General features: G+C 39.6%; 1 protein-coding gene across 1 annotated transcript; it reads right to left on the minus strand.

Annotated features, from left to right (window-relative positions):
* Positions 1-1,768: 1,768 nt before the first annotated feature.
* Positions 1,769-18,917, minus strand: LOC142160176 (transient receptor potential cation channel subfamily V member 6-like). The gene is made up of 14 exons (XM_075215121.1): positions 18,820-18,917; positions 16,271-16,393; positions 15,003-15,143; positions 13,442-13,540; positions 13,179-13,351; positions 12,281-12,427; positions 11,833-12,045; positions 11,113-11,199; positions 9,844-9,920; positions 8,551-8,716; positions 8,231-8,297; positions 5,809-6,077; positions 4,686-4,792; positions 1,769-2,024 (listed from the first exon to the last, which is right to left on the minus strand). The coding sequence occupies exons 1-14, from the start codon at positions 18,905-18,907 to the stop codon at positions 1,769-1,771; spliced, it is 2,013 nt and encodes a 670-aa protein (XP_075071222.1). The 5' UTR covers positions 18,908-18,917.
* Positions 18,918-23,798: the final 4,881 nt, after the last annotated feature.

The raw sequence follows: 23,798 nt of genomic DNA on the forward strand, positions 1-23,798 counted from the left end.
TTCATCAGTATCTTTTCCCTTAATACTTATATCAAGTGCTGATGTTTTCTTTGATATTTACAAACGTTTGCATATGGATTGCCCATTCTTACACTTTATTCCCACATTACCTTCTTTACTCGGAGACGTTGAAAAATATAACTACTGACAGTACTGGGATGCTCCTGATCTATACATTGGTCCATGATTGACAACAGGAGTAAAGCTACTTGAAGATGGAGTTACATGTAGCCTCACTACCTTGCGAATGCCCAATGAGATAGGGAAAGGAGGGACTGCTACTTTGCAATGTAGGCACTGCTCCTCAATATTATTCAAATTAATACATTTGGTTTGTTAAAGAAAATGTTTTGTTTTATTTGGGTTGTACTGTCAACACAGCACCCTGTCTTTTGGTTGCTTACTAGTTCAAATGTGATACGCCCCTCACACAATTGCCTTCATGTTCAAATACTTTTAAAATCAAGAAATATTTTTTTTATCGGGGTGTGCTGATCAAAGTCGAATACAGGAAAGACAATCTCTGTTTCACTAAGAAGCATACTGCTGTCACTCTGTTGGAAAAAGCTCTGGAATGTCATAGCAAAATCACTTATTCTTCTAAGACTCTCCCCAGGATTATTCATTGCTGATAATGGGGCGAACATGGTGTGTGCATTAAGACTGGGTGAATTCCAACATGTACCATGCTTTGCACACAAAACTTGCTTGTTCAGAATTTGTTAAAAAATGAGAAGACAGTGAAGGAGGTGCTGTCTGTGGCTCGTAAAATTTCTATGCTTTTTCAACATTCAGCGACTACTTTTTAAAATGACCTGCTGAAGCAAGAGGGTATGCAGTTGAAGGCTAGATGTTTATTTGGTTGAAATTCAAAAGTGAACAATGTTAGGCTGGCAACTCAAGTGTCTACAGTAATATCAGGTTGACAATTCACATGGTTGACGGTATTATTAGGTCGACAATTCAAATGTCGACCGTATCATCAGGTCGACAATTAGGTAGACAATTCTCATGGTCGACAGTATTATTAGGTTGACAATTCAAATGCAGAAAGTATTAAATGTTTAGTGTTAGGGATAGGGATATTATTGTCAACCTAATTATACTGTCTTCATTTGAATTGTTGAACAAATAATATTGTCGACATTTGTATTGTCGACTTAATAATACCACCTACATTCCAAATGTCAATTTAATAATACTGTTGGTGTCCTTATTGTCATCTTTCCAACCCTGTCTATTTTATGGTGTCTACAACATAAATGTCGATCATGTAACTGTCGAACATATGTATCACACCCAGCAAGAGGTAGTAACAATGTGGAATTCCACACTTTAAATGCCTTAGTGATTTTCTCAAACCACTTCAGTTGTGGGTTAGCAGTTGTGAAGAGATCATTGGCACAGAGTGAAGGTAGCCATTGTGTGGACGTGAACCAATACTGTAATACTTTTTTTTATTATTATTGGTTAAGAACCCAAAATAACTACCTTAAATTTGTGTATAGGTGATGTCACTGGATTCTAGAGACTCGATAGCCAAATTCCTATGAATATTGGTTCTGCCTAAAAATGACTGTCACCACTCTGCGTAGGAGACAGGCAGGACCATTGTTACTACTGCTGTTAAATCCCAGCACCACACTTCCAAGAATAGAAGCTGGAGTCTTGTCCCCCATTCTACACCAGTTAGGAAGTTGAGGGTGGAACTAGGGAGGTGACCCAACAGATGCACGCATCAGTCCTGGGGAAAGTTGTACTTCTATTACTAGATATAATAGATTTCCTGGTCTGTGTTCAGTGTAGAACTGCCCTGTAACTGGTCAATGGTTGCCTGTCGCAGGATCTGCCAGCCCCGGCTGGACCTCCTCTGGGCTAGAGGATCTAGATTCTCTAGATTTTCTTTGTTGTCTTTATTCGCAAAACCAGCTGAGTTCTTGATGATTGTCTTTGTGTCCTTTGATACATAGGGCTGTGGTGACACGGACAACAGATTCTGGTCTTCCTGGATTTCTTTCTTCACGCTAAAACAAACAGAGGGCAGTTTAACATAGATGCATATAGCTGGAGAATCAGAGAGAATTTTAAATTCAAGATGTTCCCTCTTAAGATAGATTTATGTTTATTCTGAGTGCAATTTAACTAAATGCAGAGTAAGTCTGTGCCTAGGACTGCCAGACGCTGGGAGGCAGCTCTTTACCTTTACAGTGCATTTGTAAAGTTACTTATTATTCGGCAGAGAAAATTAACTGAATAAAGGGAAAAAAATAAACTTCCTAATTAATCTAAGATGGGTGGTCCTATGTTCTCTTCTGTCATAAAACCAGCAAAGCTACATAATGTTCTATGTCAAAGAGGTGATTAGTGGGTTGCATGTTGCCATCCTCTGGTAGGCCTACGCGTTCCACTGAAATAAATCCACATATTACTAATATATACAGGTACTGCCTAGTATGAACATACTAATGTATTTAATAGGCCTAGGCACAGATGTAATTGTTGTGTTTAAGTAGATTCTTGATTTTAGTTAAATATCTACTTAAAGTCAGTAGTAGTAACAATGGCCCTGCCTGTCTCCTATGCAGAGTGGTGACAGTCATTTTTTAGGCAGAACCAATATTCATAGGAATTTGGCTACCGAGTCTCTAGAATCCAGTGACATCACCTATACACAAATTTAAGGTAGTTATTTTGGGGGCTTAATACAGTCTACCTTGCACTGTTGCGGTCTGCTACGTGTTACTGCACCTATGTTGGTGATTTAGCCATACCTCCCAACTGCCCTAATGTAGTCAGGACAACCCTGATTTGAAGGAATTGTCACAACGTTCCGACCATTGGCACCTTTTTCCCAATGGTTAGAATGTAGGGAACTGGTACGTGCTGCAATTAATTGGAGTCTTTAAGGGAGGGGAGGGGAAGGGTGGCCTAGTTCTTCAGAAGTACTAGATGTTACCCCATTGTGACATCAGGACCCCTTTCACAAACTTGCAATAGTTCCAGATTCTTATTTTGAATAGTAGGTATGAGCAATTTCAGAGTTGGGAAGGTGAGATCTCTGACCCCTTCTTCTAATTTACTTCAATCTTATTTCTCTGCAGATCAAAAATGATACACTTGAATGAGGGCACTCCACTATTAAAATAAGTGTGCCCCTGTTTATTTGGAGCCAGAGGGATGTGATCAATGTCCTCTTAGAGAAACCGCTCCAAGTTTTTTTAATATTATTTAATGCCAGCTGATCAACACAATGATCAGCAAACAATTAATACATGTTCGAATGGGGATTTTCCCCCATTGAATGAGAAAAGGGTATTAAAGTCAACTTTATTTTGTCTTTCTGTTTTATTTTTCTTATAATTACTCTTTCCTTTTGGGTACAGAAAGGTGTTTGGGGCATGTGTGGCTTGTTAGGAGGGGACTGCATGTTCTTTACCTCGGTAACTATATATATTGGGCCACCTTTAGGGTGAGTGAAGATAGAATATTGGGGTGAATGAGTCTCACTTCACTTCCCCCCCCCCCTTCCCGCCTACGCAAAAAAGACTTGGTGGTAGATTTACTAAAACTTCTAAAAAGGAAAAGTGGAAGTGTTCCCATTGCAAATCAAATCCTAGCTATCAATTTTCAGAAAGTACTAAATAAATGACAGCTAGAATCTGATTGGCAACCCTTTCACTGTTTCTTTTTAGAAGTTCTAGTAAATCTTGCTCTTGATTTTTACACATTGTCGGAGGTGAAAGGACAGCAGCCTTTCAGTGTGATGCTTGTTACCAGCCAAACATTTTATATTTAGTTTATTTTATTCATGAAATATCAATTCAACCACTAGAATACCCACATTAAAAATACAAATTTGACACATTAGATGTAGACTATGCTAATGCATTGCCAGATTATCCACTAGGCAACCTACCGCTTACAGCCCAGTAGGATTTTTGACAAATTAAAAGGGATGCAAGACCAAACCACTATGTTGCTTAGGGCCCCATGAGCTCTAAATTATATTTCCTAGCATGACTTAAGACATACACATAAGGGATCTATTACCCAGAAAGCTTTGGACATTGTGATTTCTAAATTAAAGGGATTTACTGTCATTTGGAGTTCAGTGTTTAATATATACTAAATTACATAAGATATTGTCATGGCTTTATTTTGACCGCACATTGACCATGTAATTACCCTCCTCATTATTTGTTTAGCAATGCTCCTCATAGTGACTGTAGGAGGAGCCACTTCCTGATCGTATGTTTGTGTATGACATAATCACTGCAGAAATTTAATTTCCTTCTTCTATCTGGTTTCATAAATTCTAAACCACATATCCCATAACTATTAGGCTTGAGCAGTAATCTATGGGGAAAAGTCTAAAAGTTGTAATTAGGAGATAGTCCAAAAGTTCTGGTAGAGTGGATTTTGAAGTGACTCTTCACTTTTGCTAGCTGGTCATATTCCATTCTCTATTCCCACAAATCGCTGGACAGATTGTTTGTTTCTCCAAGATGGAGAGAGGGCATGCTTGTTATATGCTCGGCAGACAAATATGCAACTTTATTCACTTTCATACACAATCATTTGAGTTATTTACAAGAATATAATCTTTTTCCAGGATCTCAGTATGAAAATGAGTGACCAATGTCTCATCGCTATTATTCCAAACTAGATGTATGGAAAGTACTCACCATAAATACCAGTGATTTCCAAAGCCGTAGTCTGACCCAAAAATGCCGAGGCGAGGCCAGAAGTATCTCGGAAGCTTACTTTCCAACATCACTGTGGTTGCTGCAAGCTGTGTTGAACAATGAAATTATTCGTTATTAGGTAAATTATAATAGTTCAAGGAGTGTGCGTGATCACTAGCGTATGTGTGTGCACATGTTACAGGACCAGGCTGGTTGTATCATATGAATTTTGATATCCAGGACAAAAGTTACAATTGATATGTTACAAAACCATTATTAACATGGCTTGGATGTGTTGTGTACCTAAATGTTATGATTACTGCACTAGACGAAAGATAATGTGCGTTATTCTGGTCATAAAGACTGTATTATCAGAGCCAATATCAGGCAGCTGGGATAATATAGAAGTTTGCATGCCCCATAAACCACCTTCATGTCCGATGATAATACTAAGGGAACAGATCCTAGAAGATCATTATTAAACATGTTTGTATAAAGGGTTGGAAGATGCCTGAAGGTGGTCCCTAACAGTCTGTGCAGGGGGAAATTTTCTAACCCCACTACCAGCCCCAACAATGCCGAATGTGATTGGTCCCCTTGGACATAGAAGCCGCTTATTGTCCAATTTTGCCACCTTAATATGACCAAATCAGACATTAATCTTTTCTCCCAAAGAGCGCAGCGAGTTTGGCCTATGTGTTTATTTAATGTAAATTTAATGAAAAAGATTCCTGCTCCGTCGGTCCGCACACAGGCAGACCATGGTCATCTACCAACTGCCTATATGGGGGTATGGCTCTGATTGTAGAGCGTTGGGGAATATGTTGGTGCTATGTAATGGTTGATAATCTATAAACATTCTTTACATGTATAAAAACATAAACAAATTGGATTCTACCGTGATTCTAATGTTTTAGTACGCTGAAATTATGAGTGGATGGGCGAAAGTAATGAAGAAATGTTGGCTGTTTCTTTGTGTTGCTATGAAAATACATCAAAACTGGTTTGCACAGTGGTTGTGCAGAGCGCTACTTGAAAAAATTAAATGTTTAATGTAATATTTGTTTCTTTTTGTAGATTGCTAGATGAACAAAGAGCAGCTTGTTCACTCATCTCCTCTCACCTGAGCTCTCCACAATTCATCTCTCTCCTGGGCCACTCTCCAGTGAGTTTCCCCCATCATAGCGATTAGCAGGTTCATCATCAAGAGGTTAGCAATTAACGTGAAGGGTAAGTAGATAATACTGAACATTAGAGGGAGGTCGACGCTGTAGTTGGCCGGGGAGTTGATGACATTGATGAACAGTTGGTACGTGCTGTAGAGAGACATGGCGTAACTGTAAAAAATTCCCATTTGTGTGGGGTCCTCCATCTGGAACACTATGCAAAGAGCTAAAATGAAAGGGAGAAAAAGACACATTAAGTTATTATGGCGCTGAAGAGTGGGCCGCTGTCCAGAATTGTACTTTGGCTCATTCACACTGAATATTTACACATTTTAATATTATGCTTTGAGATTTATGTGGTTTTAGGTGGACATTTTGCTTTTGCTAGAGCTTACCAAATGCCATTGAGCTTAATCCCATCATAAACATATATATAATTGCTGTCTGTATACCTCTTATAAAATGAACATGTTAGTGCATTAAAAACTGAATAGGAGGTGTCTCCAAATCTTAATGACATTATGATGTATTGGTGTGCAGGTAACCATAGAAACCAATTTAAACTATTTTTCCTTTGCTTATGAGTGCACAAAGTGTATTTACAACAGTATGGCAAAGGAAAGAATTTTTAAGATGTCTTATTTTACTATCTATTATGGAGAATTGGTGGACATGTCACAAGAGTACAAGAGTCATGTCACATTTTCATTAATGTAGTAATGATATAATATGAAGTAGCTAAAGAAATCTAATATAATTTTGTCCCTAAGATGCCTAACAATCCCCTTAACTCTTCTCATTGTTTTAAGTAGAATGTCTCTTTAACACTTTGCATGCTGACTAAGACACCATATAACACACTGAGGTCTTCAAACAAATATGAAACAGGCTGTCTGTATCAGCACTAGTCTGTGTAATACTCTAAAAAATCCATGGGTAAAGTATTGACAGAAAGGGCTGCAATGTGCATGGTGTAACCCACAAGTCTGATCTGCTATTTATAGAAGCTTAAACACTCAGGTTTTCTAAGGCTGGGTACACACTATAGAAATTTTCCCCCAATGCGATAACGTTAATGGTTTTGCCAATGACTGAGAAAAAAATAGTCCCGATCAGCATGCCGATTTATGTGTACACACTAAACACAAGGTTTGCCGTCAGATCTATGATCTTCATCTGTCATAACCATCGGCTTAGAAGATGGTGACTCTGCATACTCCATAGAGATCTATGGACACTGCCGGCCATGAGTGCATACACACTGCAGGATTGGAACAACATTGTTCCTTTGCTGAACAAGATTTTTAGTTCACTTTAAAAATCGAATGAAAGCATACAATGTGCTTTGGAGCGATAATTGTTCATCGTTGGTGCGTGCACTGCGGTATCGGGCTGAACGGTCGTTTATGGTGTGATTGGGCCTCTAATTAGCAAAAAACCCTATAGAGTGTACCTAGCCTAATACTTTGTTATAACAATTGTCATCTAGCAAAGAATGAATTTGTGACTTTTTTGTATTATTGTTATCTGCCCTAAATATTCAGATATGACAATGTATATGGTATGTGACCTTGCAATGTAATCTCAACGTGTGCTTTGCTAAATGACATGAGCCTGAACCTATGCAAGTGTTAATAATCTTATGAAAATAGCCAAGGACAGATAAGCATCTCTGAGGAGTTTTTTATATGCAGAGGATATGTACTGACCAGCCAAGCCAAACGAGCAGAGGTGAAAACATTCAGGTCTCAGGACATCCCTAACTCATTTTGAAAGCTCTGTGACACTCTGAAGATCAATCTGTGCTTATTGATAGCTAACCTCCAAAGGTGGGAAGTGAGAGCTATGTGGAAAAAGGTTTAAAATCTTATGCTTTAGACATTATATTGTTCATTTTCATGAGGGGGTCTATCAAGACTAAAATGTCCCATATTTCTCAATTGTGTTCCCTCACACACGCCAAGTCTTAACTAGTAAGTAGTGACTCTGGTTTTAATGATGATGATGATGATATTTCCTATTTTATTTTCCGAAACTTATTTGTGCAACTTATTGTATGTCTTGTTATTAACATTTTTGTAATTAAGCCTTGGAAACATTTTCAGATTAAATACATTTAATCTAGTGTGTTCTCCGTGATTCTTTCTTAACTTACGAAGCTCAGGGAGGCTCATGCTACATGTGTATGTGATTTAAGTGTGAAACATTAATAAGTGGTTTTGGTGAAAGTAAGAACACCATAGTAAATCCTTTGTGGTGGCAAAAGGTGTATTCGTTGCTAAGTGACTGAGGTAACGCTAGTCACGGCCAGCTGTCCTAGCTGTATCTAGGACAGGCTGGGTGTTCACGACAGAAGTTTACAAGATACTTTATCGATACCTGATCCAAAGCCTATAATGACCACCATCATGAGCCAGATAAACCTCAGGAGATCTCCAAACATGATCTGTAAATCAGAAACATAATGAGATAACTTAAGCTTGCTTCATAAAAGCTGTGTATACACAGTGTAAAGTCCAGTGTGCAGCACTTGTTGTTTCCATGCTCATTGAATGCAAGTAAATGAAAAAATTTTAATGCATAAAGCAGTTTAATTCACCAATAACTATCAGTGAGCAGGATGTCTATGTACCTTTTAAGTGCCTAGACTTGGCTGAGATGGGCCCACTTTGTCTCTCAGTTGCATTGCAGACACTAACCTTGTGTATCATGACAGTAAAGGGTCCCAGCATCTGAAATCCACGAGCAAAATACAGAGCGTAGCACCAGCCGAATACCAGGGCCAAAGACATAGGGATCACTTCTCCTTCAGAATTTGTCAGTCTCAGGGCGAGTGTCAGCAAAACTGAGCAACAGAACATGACCCTGTGGTGGTGGTTAGTGATGGAATGGATAAGAATTATGGAGAATATAAATACAAATAGGAATTGGCTACAGGATGTTCTAACTCTGTGTATGTTCTAATCTGCAGGTTTTGCTTTGATGCAAAAAGTTGTAAGAGTCCCCCCCCTATCTAAATTGCTCCTGACTTCTGCACCCAATGAGGGCAGTCATTTTGTGGATCAAACCAATTGTCAGGCGCCGTCCCGGTTGTTCCCCTGCCATACGGGGACGGACGCCTTCCTCCTCTAGCCGGAGCGCTCTGTTGCCTAGCAACAGACGCGCTGCGGATTCCGCCGGAGCCCCCGGCCGGGCGCATGCGCCCTGCTCCGTTCCATTGCCTAGCAACGGGATGCTACCTGTCACATAGCGTGCCTCTTCCTGGCTCTCCAATCTCCTTCCAGCTGCCTCTATTTAAACCTGGCTCTGGCGCCAATAGGGTGCCAGAGTAACAGGTTTCTGTTTCCAGCATTCCAGTTGTTGTTTCCTGTTGTTACCCGGCTGCCCTGACCATTCTCCTGTGTATCCACTCTCCTGTTGTGACCCGGCTTGTCGACCATCCTCCTGTCTGCCTGTCCGATATTGTTCCTGCGACCTTGACTTGTTTGACTACCCTTCTGGATTCTCCTTTTGTACCTTGCATTCCCGATTGGCTTGACCCGGACCGTCTGACCCTTTTATCACTGCACTGGCAACTGGTTAGTAGGACCGCGACCTGCGTACCCTGCGCAGCGAAGTCCAAAAATCCTTGCGGGGGTCCCTAGCGAATACCAGGGGTACGTTAGACTCCGCACCTGCTAGTCCAGTAGTGCTAATACCAGTTAGTGACCTCCTTTATTTAAGTCTTCAACAAGGCCTGACACCAATATATGGTGTGTGTTCCTCTGTATTTCTTAGACCCACAAAATGGCTGCTTCCACGATATGTGGACAAAATGTGAATGTTAAGTCACCCAAATCCTAAGAAACTATCAATTTAAGACTTATTTGTGGGGATGACACAAAGGAAGACAGTACAGCTGTATAATATCATCTTATATAATAACTTCACTAATAATAATATTATAGAGGCTAATGATAAGAGCAGGTACAATTATTGAAAAAACTACTCACAGAATGAAGTGAAACAGTCCTCCTGAAACCGTGTCCTGGAGTAACGAGATACTTCGGGTACTCATTAATACTGGTATCTGATTAACAGTAGAATCATTGTAAGTATAATCATTTTCAAACATGTCTCATTAATTCATCTATAGGTGTTTTGTAGGGTGTCCAGACCATTTCCATCATGGCTCAAATTGTGCAATCTACTTTATGTAGATTGCACATTATGATGACAAAGAAAACATTTATAGAATGTCTTGAGTAGAGGACATTTATGTGGAGTTATCTGTGTAAAAAAGATTTGCCTTTCCTAAAATGTGATGCATGGTTCTAGGATTGACTTTGTTTGTGGGGTGGTGGGAGTTTGATTTTTATTTACTGGTTTTCACAAATGCTATATTTGGAATAAACAGAAATTGATCAGGAGGAAGGTAAATGCATTGGAGACAGGAATGGATAGGTAGATTCTTTAAACCAGAGCCCTTGGTTTGCTGAACTGTTATTACAGGATATATGATATGAGGGTTCCTTCCTCTCTTGGATTATGCAACATTTATAAATCTCTCTTATGTTGCCTGTTCTGCATGTATCAGACGTAGCTCAATGATGGCGTTATCTTCTGATTGGCTCTCTTGTGTTTATATAATGCATTCCTTGCTGTGAATTATCTAGATACTCTGTGACTTCTAATATATGTAATAATTTACGGTTGGATGCGTTATTCCTTATAAACACTTCTAATTAGACTAAAGTTGTGACATCACAGTTCACCATTTATACAGATATTATTTACAGTCGTTTATAGATATATAACAGCATTACTTGTGTACAGTATTATAAGGCTATATTTTATTGCCATAGCAAAAATTACCACATTAACACTTTGTTATGCTGTAATTGCAATGAGTACTATAAATGCATTTTTAATCATTAAAAAATTCAGTTATTTCATAGGCAAATAAAATATTTATGGTTCTCCTGGTTTACAAGAGATATGTGTATATAGACGTAGTTTTTTTTTCACTTTTTCCAAATCATTATTTGGATACTAATTACATTTATAGGATGCACCTAATTGAGCTTATGAGTGTATACGGAAATATTATTATTATAGTTTATTTATATATCCTATTACGGAGGACAGTATTGAGAAAATGTAATCATTCACATCAGTCTCTGCGCCATTGGAGCTTACAGTCTAAATTCCCTACCACCTGTGGCAACCTACTTAATCATGGGTAAGTAGTATGCAGACAAGAAACAAAAGTTTTAGCATACCTCTTGGAGTAACATTGCCAGCGCCCCAATACATGTAATCAGTTCTCCCACTAATCTTAGATCATCCATTGGGGTGTTATATGAATCCTGAAAACACACAAGAATTTTACTTAAACATAACAGGAAATGCTCTGTAAATACAAAAAAAAAGAAAGTCAAAAAGTACTCAGTGTGAACGTCTCTGATTCAACAATCAGCACTGTTGGGGGCTATGCTAGTGGGTCTATGGGTCAAGATGCCTTGCAGAACAAAATGTGGTTGTATATAATAACTCATATTACACCTCACATACCTGATGTCCCCCTCTCATGTTGTTCGCCAAAGTGCTAAAAATTGTTCTATTTTTCAGTATGCAATGAGGCTGCAGATGGTGGGAAAGAAACTCTCTATCTCCTGGAGGATAGCAAGTGGACAGTCAACTTACTAACACTGATAAAGAAATGGTGATGGTGATTGGGAAAAATTCTAATTTAATGCTCATTAGCAAGACAAAAATGGTCAGCCAGTAAAAACAAAAATCAGACCCTCTTCCGACACTACAATAATACATACAGATGTGTTTCAACAATAATTTTGAGATAATGTACCATTGTGAACCTCATTTCCCACAATTCCCCAAACCCGTCTATGCTGTAGATGGTGGTTCTACTTTCAGTTGGTTCCAGCTCATTGCCTTCAAGCTCTTTGCATTATTGACACATGTTTCAGAGATTGTCCAACCTGAAGGTGTTTTTGTACTAGTAGTGTTATATCCCGGGGATTTGTTGACGAGTTCTGTAGAGGTTGGAGAGGTCGGTTTGCACAGCACAAAGAGACACAAATCATATACAGCACGTAGACAGCGGCCATGAACCAGAAATAGGGCCGTCCGAACCTCTGCCACTTCTCGTTCACCAGCTCTTTTATTGGGGTAATGTCCAGAATTCGACGTGCCTTGGAGAGAGAGAGATAATGGTGTTGAGGAGATCTTTATATCTAAATGTGTTCTGCTTTCACTGAAATACTGTCATATATTTTATCATATACTTCTAAAGTGTCATGTGTGACAATTGGGAGGAGCCTGCTTTCTACATACATATAAAAGAATGGCCAGTCAAGCAACAGCACAGACTTAAAAGTTAGTAAAGGCAAAATGCAGCTTGTAAAAATATAATATAACCTCGTGTACCTCAGCCTTGCTCGAGGTAACAAGCAGATGGAGAACAGAACACGGAGACCCCCAGGAATCGATCTCGGTCAGATCATACAGAGTGTAAGATGTTGGACCCATCGAGTGCACTGTCCGGACACCCTTCTTCAGGATATGCTGGAACATCTACAGATAGAAGTGAATGGTGAACAGAAGTCAAATCTAAGTCTTCATCATATAGATACAATAAGCTATGGAATTTTGGGATTTATTGTGTTTTAATTCTTAAATTGAGAACAGGAGTTTGCTATTTGGGAACATATCTATGACTACCCATATCTGTTCCTGCTTATAAACAATGCCATGTTTCTCTTCATAACTGATTATTCCGAAAAGTAATTTTCTTAAATATATGAAAGGGGCTTTCGACCTATTGGAGACAAACTGGTACTAGTGGTGGTCTCAGGAGACAACCCAACCAAAGAGGTACAGTGGGGCTGTTCCTAAACAGACAGGGTTGCTGGTAGCAGAGTGACAGCCCATGTAATAATTCAGTTCCACTGCTACTTTATATCATTAATAGTGTCCACTATCATTCTTTACAAAGCATTACCAAGGAGACTGCAAGCCAATCTCAGAGGTTGATTCATCAAACCATAGCAACCAAGAAGAATCTAGCTATCATTAAAACAATAACTTGAATCTGATTGGTTGCTATGGGCTATACCTCCTCTTTTCCATTTTAGCAAATTCTTAAGGCTTCTACTGCTTCTCCATCCGCTCTATTCAAGTGAAAAAAATCTGATATTATATTATATTATTCAGTCCAGTAATACATATTCTGATATTTATTAATGCCAAATAGAGGGTTTCCTTCCTCCTTCAATGTATTTTCCCATCACTGTCACCCTAAGAGAAATGCAGAAAAATCCCTCACAGTGACATTCCCTTCAGCTGCAGCCGTCTTCAGCGGCGTGAGGCCCTGGTTATTCAGAATCTTGTCCAGACAAAGGGTGCCCTGTTTACAGTCCAGCGACAGGAGGAGATCATACATCTGGCAGGACACAGGCTTGTTGGGTTGCAGGGTCAAAATGTGAAGAACAGTGTTTCCTGCAAGTAGGGAGTAGCCAATCTGAGAATAGCAACACAATATTATTCATTGTTGTATGAAGGACATAGAGTTACATCATTGTCTCTTACCCCAATAGTCCTGAGCACGCAGGTTAGCCCCATTCTCTATAAGTAACTTGACAATGTCCATGTTTCCCACACAAGCAGCAAAGCTTAAAATATGTTCCCCTGGGGAAAAAAAATTGCAATGTATCAATATGTCATGCTGATGCTTGGGCTATGTAAGCAGCAGATATGGAGTTTCAATGAGAGGGGGTGCTGCTTCAACAGATGTGGGGTACATCCCGGGCATCCCAAGTCTTTGCAAGGAAGATGGATAGCTTATCAATGTGAATTGATTTCCCAAAAAGTCTGACCCCTTGCTATACCTGGTCTCAGCCTTTTAAAGATACTTCCACACCTCTTTGTATCCCCAGGGGGTTGTGGCTTGTGACACATTTTTCAATCACCATTTGCATGTTGCCTGACTTACTAACCAATTCTACTATGTGATCTAACTTTTTTGTAGAGCGTCCCATTGATCCAATTTTATCATTAATAAATCCACTATCACTCTGTCCATCTTTTGATACCAAACATGATGGAGTTATGAGTTATGACAATGTGACATACCTTTTCCAAAGATAGGTGATTTTAACTGTTCCCGGATACCACCCGTACCTGTCATTCATAACCCTGGTGTGATTTCTGCTCCTCAGTATGGAGTTACACCCGGGTTTCCCAAAATATGAACTATGATGATATTTTCCTTTGAAGCTCATATTTCTATATACCTGTATAGGCCTGCAAAATGCTGCCTTGGGCTGCAAGGATGTCCAGCTGTGACCGGCCCCACAAAGTCTATTCAGGAGTCCAAAAACTAACTTGTGTCAGGATATATCTCACAGCAAGAGTTCTTTGAAGGTGTCATAGGTGACAATCCTATCTTCTCACACTGGAATGTGCAAAACCCTCTAATACATTTACATCAGACTTTCTGTCTTCACATTTTACACATTAGTAGCTAAACTTATCAATGGATTCATTTGATATAACATATTTACACTGCAGTTATTATTTATCCCTTATAAATAACTGTAACTTCTCTATGTCCTAAGGAGATAAGGAAAACACCCACCTTTTGGGGTCCTGAGGATCAGGTTTAAGAAACACTGATGTAATACATAGGTGATGGTGAAACAAGCAGTGTTTCATGCTATTGGCAGCAATTTGAGGTCAGGGGGTAAATGTATTAAGCTGAGAGTTTTCTGGTGGGTTTGAAAAACCAATCAGACTCTAGCTATCATTTATTAAGTACATTCTACAAAATGACAGTTAGAATCTGATTGGTTGCTATAGGCAACATCTCCACTTTTCAAACCCCCAGATCTTTACTTTTGCCAAAATATGATTTAAGGCACCATACTAAAGTGGTGAATGATAATTATGAATAGGGATGTTCAGCCACAGCTACCCCATGCTTTGAAATAGGTTCAGCTAAAAAACAAAATAAGCTACCCGATACTCAAAGTAATTTGCAAGATTGTATTGAGGAGACAAATTCCTGTTGGTAGGTAAAGGCATCAGAATTTATACAAATGGAAAATGATTACTATTATTGGATAGTTTGTAGATGACATTATCACTATACCGAAATAGAAGAGGTTTTTAGGCTTCCAAGTGAAAAAGCTGCCAGTGGCCCTTGGAGAAGAGACATCAGCTCCTCTCTGTATCAGCATCTTCACCAAATTCATGTTTTGATTGACAGTAGCAATGTGCAGAGCTGTCTGTCCTGTAGGAAAATTCAGCATAATGAGAAGATAATGAGTGGATAGCTAGAGATAAGGCATGGTATAGTGAAAAGGTCTTGGAATAAGAACTGAGATCTGCATAGGAGCGAAGGATAATAAAAGCTTTGCTGTATCTTTAACTGAGTTATTCTCTGGAGTGTTAATAGTTACCTATTTGGTATGCCCATCCGGTGTCATAGGGGAGGGGTATAGGGCTATAAGTTGGATGGGCGGAGTGTTGTTCAGTCTTGGCAGATCTGGATGTTGCCCACCCACCCTCCCTGTTTCGTTTGGTTCCTGGGAGACAAAGGAGTCGACTGGATGCTGTTACGATGGCTATCAGCGTTGAAAGCAGGCATGTTTCTCAGAGAAGCTGGATGGAGTATTGGCCGGAAAAGCAGTACAGTCGACGGCCAGTGGTTGTTTGGGCGCACATTTACGGTATTGGGTATGGTGAACCCGCCTCTCTTCGAGTGAATCGGCTATTAGACTCGGTTTCAGGTACCGCTCCTGTGGGTTGCCCTGTGGTTGCTTCCCTTATAGCCCAGAGGAGGGGCGGGTTCAGTAGAATTAGGATGTGGTGCCCCGTCCAGGTAGATATGTGCGCCCGGGTTTTATTGGTTGGTCCCCCACTTGAACCCAGGGGTTTGGTTGTTCCCCAGCGAGTAGTCCTAACGATATGCTAGGACAGTTGGGTTTTGCCTGGCACACGTCGGTCTGGCTGCTTTATTCACCTCCACCATAGTGGAGGTGAAAAAATCATTTATTTGTGCCCTATTCAAGTCTCGTGTTGTTACATTAAGGTTATAGTTGAATAAGATGAAGAAGGTAAAAGAGGTTAAGGTATCAGACATAAGACTTTTAATGTTATAAACAAAGGGATCTGTATAAGTCAACCCAATAGTGTAAGTTTGTTTTTGTTTTTTAGGTGAGTGACATTACACTTAAGAAAGTTCAGGGACAATGTGACTGTGTTTTAATGATATTGGAGGGCTTACTCTGTGCACTAATGAATTTGGGAGTGAAGAGCTGTATATTTAAAGTGTATTAAACTATGATTACTTAAAACTGTACCAGCTCCCTACCTGCAGAATAATGAAGTATTTATAAATTCAATGTTTGCATTAACCTTGGTAGGTGTCAGAGGTCATGGGGAGGTTGAGTAGGAACGGAGCCTCCGTTAACAAAATCTCAGCCGCCTCCAGGTTGTCGTAGAGAGCTGCCATATGCAGAGCCGTTTCTCCTAAAGCCCCTAATCGAAATAACGGTGACATAACCATATTATCAGAGACCACATTGTGCAGTAAATCACTGGTGAGACCTCAATACCATTGTGCTATTACCTCTATAACCCCTTTATTCCCAAAAATATTGATACTCAGCAAAACTACTATCTGATGGTAAAAAAAAATTGTTTTGTTTTGTTTTAATGGAAGTACAAGTAACTATAAAAAACAAAATAAAACCCATAACAGCCAATCAGACATTGCCTTTCATTGTGTCATGTGGACGGCAGCTAGCGATGGATGAATGAACATTATTCAACCCTACAACTACCTTACGTATACTGACAAATATAAAGCATTGAGACTTTGTAGAAACTGGTGGAAAATGAGTCCTGAGGAGTCTCATCGCACTAAATCAGGGCTATTTTTTAGAATCCACTTGATTACCATCTCTATTCAGCTACTACACCAACTCTGCTCAACTGTCATGGATGTTACCATCTCTGTTCAGCTACCAGACCCATTGACTATATATATCCAACAGTGGAGACTACCTACACAATTACACAAAGCCAGGGGGCATCAAAGGAGGCTCAATCTCCACCATTACCTGGATCAACTGCTCCTTCCCAATCTCTCAACACCTACCCCAACTAATCCACATTCATCCACATCTCTCACATCACTCCACTATGAACCTACTTAGCTGACCTTTTCCTATTCACTTTTACCCCCCATTTGTCCAAACTCCTCATCTCTACCTATTTCTCTTGCCACTATTCATATCTCCCGCTTCCCTCCTCACTAACCTGCATCCATGAACTATTTTGTTTTGTTTCCTGCAACCACCTCATTTGCCAACCTGCACAAGTAGAAGCCAAACTCACACTCGCAAATCATCTTTCCATTTCCTCCTTCTCGCCCTGCTTCTTTTCTTGACTGCTGGCAATATCTCACCTAACCTTGGACCCCGTGAAACCCCATCTATCACACAACTTGTTCCACACCAAAACTTACCCTCAACGTTTTACTATCAATACCTCCAACCTTATCCACTACTCTCCTTCTACTTTTTCTGTGCATTCTTGTAAATTCTGTTTTTAACAAGCTCTCTACCACCCGAGATCTATGCATTTTACATTCCCTCAATTGTCATTACAGAAACCTGGTTTACCTCCTCTGACACTACGTTCCCTGCAGCTCTCTGCTAAAGGGCGATTCTTCCTCAGCCTGGAGCCGTGGACCCAGCCATTGCCGCTTTAAAACCGCAGCTTGCATTCGAACCATTACAGGTGACGTGATTTCTTAGCGCCCAGCTTTTGCAAGGTCGGTTTTTACAGTATCAGGAAACTGAAGCTGCCACAAACACCCCTTGTCATTAAGTTGCAATTTCTACATGACCGGTCTTGTTGTCATCGTTATCTTTTCGTTGCTCTCTACTGTGTTGGGTATGTCCGCGCCGGAAAACCCTACCACATCCCCCTGAGCATGGCTGCCCAACTCTATAACAACACACTCATTTCTGCCCTAGCCAATGCAGTTCCATCCAGATTTACAGTCTCTGGCAATCCAAACTTTGACCATGACACACCGAGCCAATACCCGCAAAAGTGCTCTCGCACTACTAAATACCACTGGAGGAAATATCTCTCCAATGCAAGCTATATCCATTATATCATCTTACAACACTTCCCTTTCACTATCAACCAAACTAGTTCTCTTCTTTAATAGCCACCCAGTTTTCTAACCCCAGTACCTCTCTACCAGCTTCAGCTCACTTATCTCCCCTCCTATTTTTTCTCTCACAGCCCATGACTTTGCCACCTGCTTTGAAGGTAAAATCAGCAATATATCTCCTCAATCCAGGCCCTGTACACCCCACCCACCTTCTCCTACACTTCCCAAAGCACTCTCAGTTAATTCTCCCCAGTTACTAAGGATGAAGTATCTGACATCATCTCAATATCTCACCTTACAACCTGCCCCCTTATCCCTATTCTTTCCCAACTGCTCTCCTCCCACTCCCCCATTACATATCTGCCTCTAGCTTACCTCTTCAACCTCTCTTTCTCCGCTGGCACACTCCCTTCCTACTTTAAACATACACACATCTCACCAATCCTGAAAGAATCATCTCTTGACCCATCTGCTCTCCCGAAATATATCCCTATTTCTTTACTCCTCTTTGCCTCCAAACTACTTGAATGACGTGTGTACAGCCACCTATTCAGTTTTCTCTCCTCTCACGCATTTCTCGACTCTCTGCAATCAAGCTCCAGCCCATAACATTCCACTGAGACTGCCCTCGTAAATGTGAGCAGTGATATTTTTGAAATTGTAATAGAACAATGAAAACTAGACTCTGACTGGTTGAAATGGGCTACAGAATCTTTTTTGCAGTTATATGTGCAACAATTTTCGTAAATTTTCACCACTCTGTCTTTGTACTTACCTCTCTGGAAAGGGTCACATTTATCAGATGCTAAGATCTCTCTCAGAAGATCCACATTGTTTTCTTTTGCAGCCTGAAGGATGGGCATCTCCTTAATCCTAAAATCTCAAAATATTGATTCTATCAGACCTAGTGCAGACAACTTCAGATATGATCATTGCACAACAACAATTAAATATGCTGAGAGATATCAGACACGGAGCTAGATCTCTCATGCTACGCTCTCCTAAAACTAAATGCCCAAGAATATGGAGCATTTCTCAGCTGTTTAAATGCCTAGGAGATTTTCTGTTGAGCAAAAAGTTCATTTTGCATAGAGATGAATAATCCCTATGTGTATTGAAAATAATAGAAAATTAGTTAGTAAAGCTCTTTCAAGAAAGAAGCAAAATAAGATAATTTACTTGTGCTCAATAAGGTGAGTGATATGTCAGCATTTCCTCACTTGAACCTTGTGTGGAATGAGACACAATGAAAAAGGCTTAAAATTTGCTGCAGTCATCAGGACCATTTTTCCGGGTGATGGCACGTTACTGCTGATCACACAGGTAGCAGTGTAATTCACAGGTCACAGCACAACTCAACTATATGAATTATCCCCGGACCTGCTATATCTTCAGAGCATTTTTATTTTGCTCATTACAAACAAACAGTAAATCATTTCTCCCAATGCACTTGTCTGGATGAGCCCTTAAGATCAGTGAATAAATGCAAAATGTCCCCTTTACACAAATGTTTGGCAAGGAGAAGATGTTACCTTCTTTGTTGTAGAAGGTCTGTATTGACCTCTTCCTCCTTCCATCCTAATCCGCCAACACAATAACATAGTCCTTGAGTGAGCGTCCTCAGCATTGTGTCCTATCTAAAACATAAAAGAGGAGTTCTCTAGTCTCTATATACACCGATCAGCCACAACATAAAACCATTGATAAATTTAACAGAATAATATTGATTATCTTGTTACAATGGTACCTGTCAAAGAGTGGGATATATTAGGCAGCACAGTCAGTTCTTGAAGATGATCTGTTGGAAGCAGGAAAAATGGGCAAACGTAAGGATCTGAGCAACTTTGCAAGGGCCAAATTGTGATGGCTAGACAACTGGGTCAGAGCATTTCCAAAACAACAGGTCTTGTTGGGTGTTCCCAGTATGTAGTGGTTAGTACCTACCAATTGTGGTCTAAGGAAAGACAACTGATGAACCGAGGACAGGGGTATGGGTGCCTGAGGATCATTGATGTACGTGGGGAGCAAAGACTATCCTCTCCGGTCCAAACCCACGGAAGAAGTACTGTTGCACAAAATGTTGAAAAAGTTAATTCATGCCATGGTATAATGATATCAGAACACACAGTGCATCACAGCTTGCTTCTTAGAGGGGCCATGTAGCAGCAGACCATTTAGAGTGCTCATGCTGACCCTTGTCCACTGCCGAAAACTCCGAAAACTCCTATAATGGGCACATGAGCGCCAGACCTGGATCATGGAGCAATGGAAAAAGGTTCCCTGGTCTGAAGACTCACATTTTCTTTTACATCACGTGGTCGGCAGGGTGTGTGTACGTCATTTAATTGGGGAAGAAATGGCACTTGAGACTTGTAATACTAAACTATATAAGCTCGTATTTCCTGCTCCACCGCTTAATGTGACTCTAAGAAATGCAGATCTGCTAAAAGTATTACAGAACTGCAGTATCCACACAAGGATATCCAGTGCTGATAATTGTTATATAGATAAGCTCATTCCTATTTAGATCTCATACTTCGTTCTAGCACTGATTACATGTGCACTAATTACTAGACTTTCGTTGACACCTCTTTCTGTATTCATTTTACAGATATGATAAATCAAGACTAGTTATTCTCAAGGTGGTAAGAGGCTCTGCTTACAATCTATAGAATAGTCCTACATCTGCACTTAGTAAATGTTTAGTGATTATATGCACTGGGCTATTATCATAAAAAGGGCTTAATGTACACCTTAATGTACAGCTGCACATTGTTTTCACCGTCCTAAAAAAGATGATATTTACTGTAAACAACAGGCTTCACATCAATAATTTTGGAGGGTGTGTAAGATGCTGAACCCCGTCACTTTTAAATTCTGACCCCAATTCACCTGCAAACGCCTCTACTGCTAATGCTATCCATCCAGAAATGCTTATCAAGTTCTCATTAAATAAACTGTCTGCAAGGATGACAACCACAGATAAGACACACTTACGTTTGCGGAGTCCTCTGTCAGTAGATATTGATAATAATGATCACTTTCTTCTTGTAACATAAAATATGTGTCTAGATAGTGGGGTCCCTTGTCCCAGTCCAAGGTTCTCCAGTCATACCTCTATGAGATGATATAAGTGGACATATGACTTGAGGTGTCAGTGTTGTTTTAGCACCACGTGTTGAATGATTTAGATCCGAACTTTATTCCAGTACAGGATCCACTGCTCTGTCTAAATAGATCCTAATCTCCTGGTGGGGAGGAACCATTGTCTTGTGTGTGCTCAGGAATGCGGTGAGACCTGATCAGGGACTTGTACAGTCAATTACACACTGTACTTACTGTAAACTGTGCAGCTAGTATGTTCAGGATTATGTACATATGTTGTCTGATACATACATACAACCAGAGCTATGTACTTTGCACAAGAGACAGATCCATCATTTTATTGTTGTCTACTATATAACCACACAAAGAGAGAGACAGAGAGAGCGTTAAGAGCATCATTTGCTAGCACTGCTCATAGGTGCAAATGTGCAATAAATCACAACAACCAATCAGATGCTTGCTTTCATGATCAAACTTGACTAGATAAATAGAAGCTACTTGCTCATTGGTTGTTGCAGTTTACTGAATATTTGTACCTTTTAAGCTATGTTACAAGGACAAGAGCAGGATTTTCACAGAGAAAATTTTTGTCTGTCTGTCTGTCTGTCTGTATGTATATGTATAATATATGTATATTTATATTATTATGTATATCCTGTAAATTCCATATACACCACGTAAAGCAACCATTATTTATATTGGGTGTGTCTGCAACTTTCTAGTGCTAGAACTGACTGTGATGTTGTAAACTGTATTCCTGGTCTGAATGGGGGGATTATGGTGGTAGCAATCAGTAGTCTTTCTATATTTTCAGTGTGATGGGTTTTTTCTTTAACAATCCATCTATACATTGCAGCACAGTGGCCTAGTGGTTAGCACATCTGCCTCACAGCACTGGGGTCATGAGTTCAATTCCCGACCATGGCCTTATCTGTGTGGAGTTTGTATGTTCTCCCTGTGTTTGTGTGGGTTTCCTCCGGGTGCTCCGGTTTCCTCCCACACTCCAAAAACATACTGGTAGGTTAATTGGCTGCAATCAAAAATTGACCCTAGTCTCCCTCTCTGTCTGTCTTTGTGTGAGTGTGTGTATATATTAGGGAATTTAGACTGTAAGCTCCAATGGGGCAGGGACTGATGTGAATGAGTTCTCTGTACAGCGCTGCGGAATTAGTGGCGCTATATAAATAAATGATGATGATGATGATGATGATTGATGCAGGTAATAGACTTTTATTGTATGTGCACCAATACTCATGGGACAAATGCAAGTATTACTCAGGCTTGGTCTGCCCCCTGGTGGATATATTTATTATTTTATCTATATATTAATAGCATAAGTACAACTTTTATGAGTGACTTATTTCTATGATGCCCTTGTCTGAGTAGAGCACATCATTAACCAAATTAAAGGTCTTGTTCTGTAGATTTGTAGAAAAATATTAGTGTTGTAATTGGTTGCATCATTTTGTAGTTATTGTGCCAAACATCAGTTGCAACAAGGCATTACCATTATCCTCTGGAAAATATGAAAGTTGGCAATGCACCTGTGCACCTGCTGGTTGTTCTGGAAACTGTGACAGTTAGTGAACTCTCCCTGTGCACCTGCTGGGTGACCTGGAACACGTGACCTGCTAGGTGGTCTGGAAATTGTGACAGTTATTTGAAGCCACATAGATCGGCGCATCTTGCGGGAACCATGCCCAGCAATCTAACTTCAATGGAAGAACTTATACATATATTGTAGTGTATAAATAAATGATTTAATTCTTTAATATAGTGATTGATAATGTAGTTATTTATTCATTATGTTTCATTAATAAAATTTCTACATGTAATGTAGTGCATAAAAAAGTTAGTGAATTCTGTTAATAAAGTAATTTAGTCATTACATTTCACTTTAATTTAAGAAGGTTACTGCAGGGTTTTATTATTATTAATAATAATAATAATAATAATAATAATAATAATTTGTAAGGCTCAGCAGTTCTGGACAGAGGGGAAAACAGAGAAAACATAAGAGAGGAACATACAAACAAGCATAAAATCAAAGACTCATCTTTCTAGTCCTGACCCTCCCCCTTTCTAGTCCAGACTCCTCCCCCTTCTAGTCTTGACTCCTGTTGGCTTTAAGCCCTACTGCACTGTGACTGTTAATACATTATCAGTGTGCAATACTTGTACCTCTTAGCAGTAATTACACAAGAAAATATGGTTATTACAATTTCCTCAGTTTACTCAGTTCATATCAAAAAACTTTAGTATGAATGTTTGTGATTTTTTTTATCATACTTATAAGTTCAGGTTTATGAATCACGAATGGGTTCTGGTTCTGACACTGGAGTCATTGGACTCTAAGGAGTTTGAGCTCTGGACAAAATTATGGAAGAATGTGTTTTCCTTACAGTAACTTGTTGAAGGTAGGTGAGATTAGTACTTACACGTGGAAAGTACTTACTGTAGATGCACAATTTTTTTTACAATACATGAGCAAATTGTATATTACTTTTTTGATTGGACAGATCAGGCTTTCATTTGGTATCATAGTTATTCTTCCCATGGATACCTTCACAACATTAATTCAATCCACAATATATACCCATTATTTTATTCTGTGAATTCTATAACATTTACAGAAACACTAACTATATG

Source organism: Mixophyes fleayi, chromosome 6, assembly GCF_038048845.1.
Source record: "Mixophyes fleayi isolate aMixFle1 chromosome 6, aMixFle1.hap1, whole genome shotgun sequence".
In the NCBI taxonomy this organism is placed as follows: domain Eukaryota; kingdom Metazoa; phylum Chordata; class Amphibia; order Anura; family Limnodynastidae; genus Mixophyes; species Mixophyes fleayi.

Excerpts from the sequence above, each read along its gene's own strand:
- LOC142160176 (XM_075215121.1), bottom strand. The coding sequence starts at position 18,907 with ATGCCCATCCTTCAGGCTGCAAAAGAAAACAATGTGGATCTTCTGAGA. Across the intron at positions 13,352-13,441 it reads GCGTGCTCAGGACTATTGGG|GAAACACTGTTCTTCACATT; the intron begins GTAAGAGACAAT and ends CCCTACTTGCAG. Across the intron at positions 8,298-8,550 it reads TTACTGTCATGATACACAAG|ATCATGTTTGGAGATCTCCT; the intron begins GTTAGTGTCTGC and ends TCTGATTTACAG.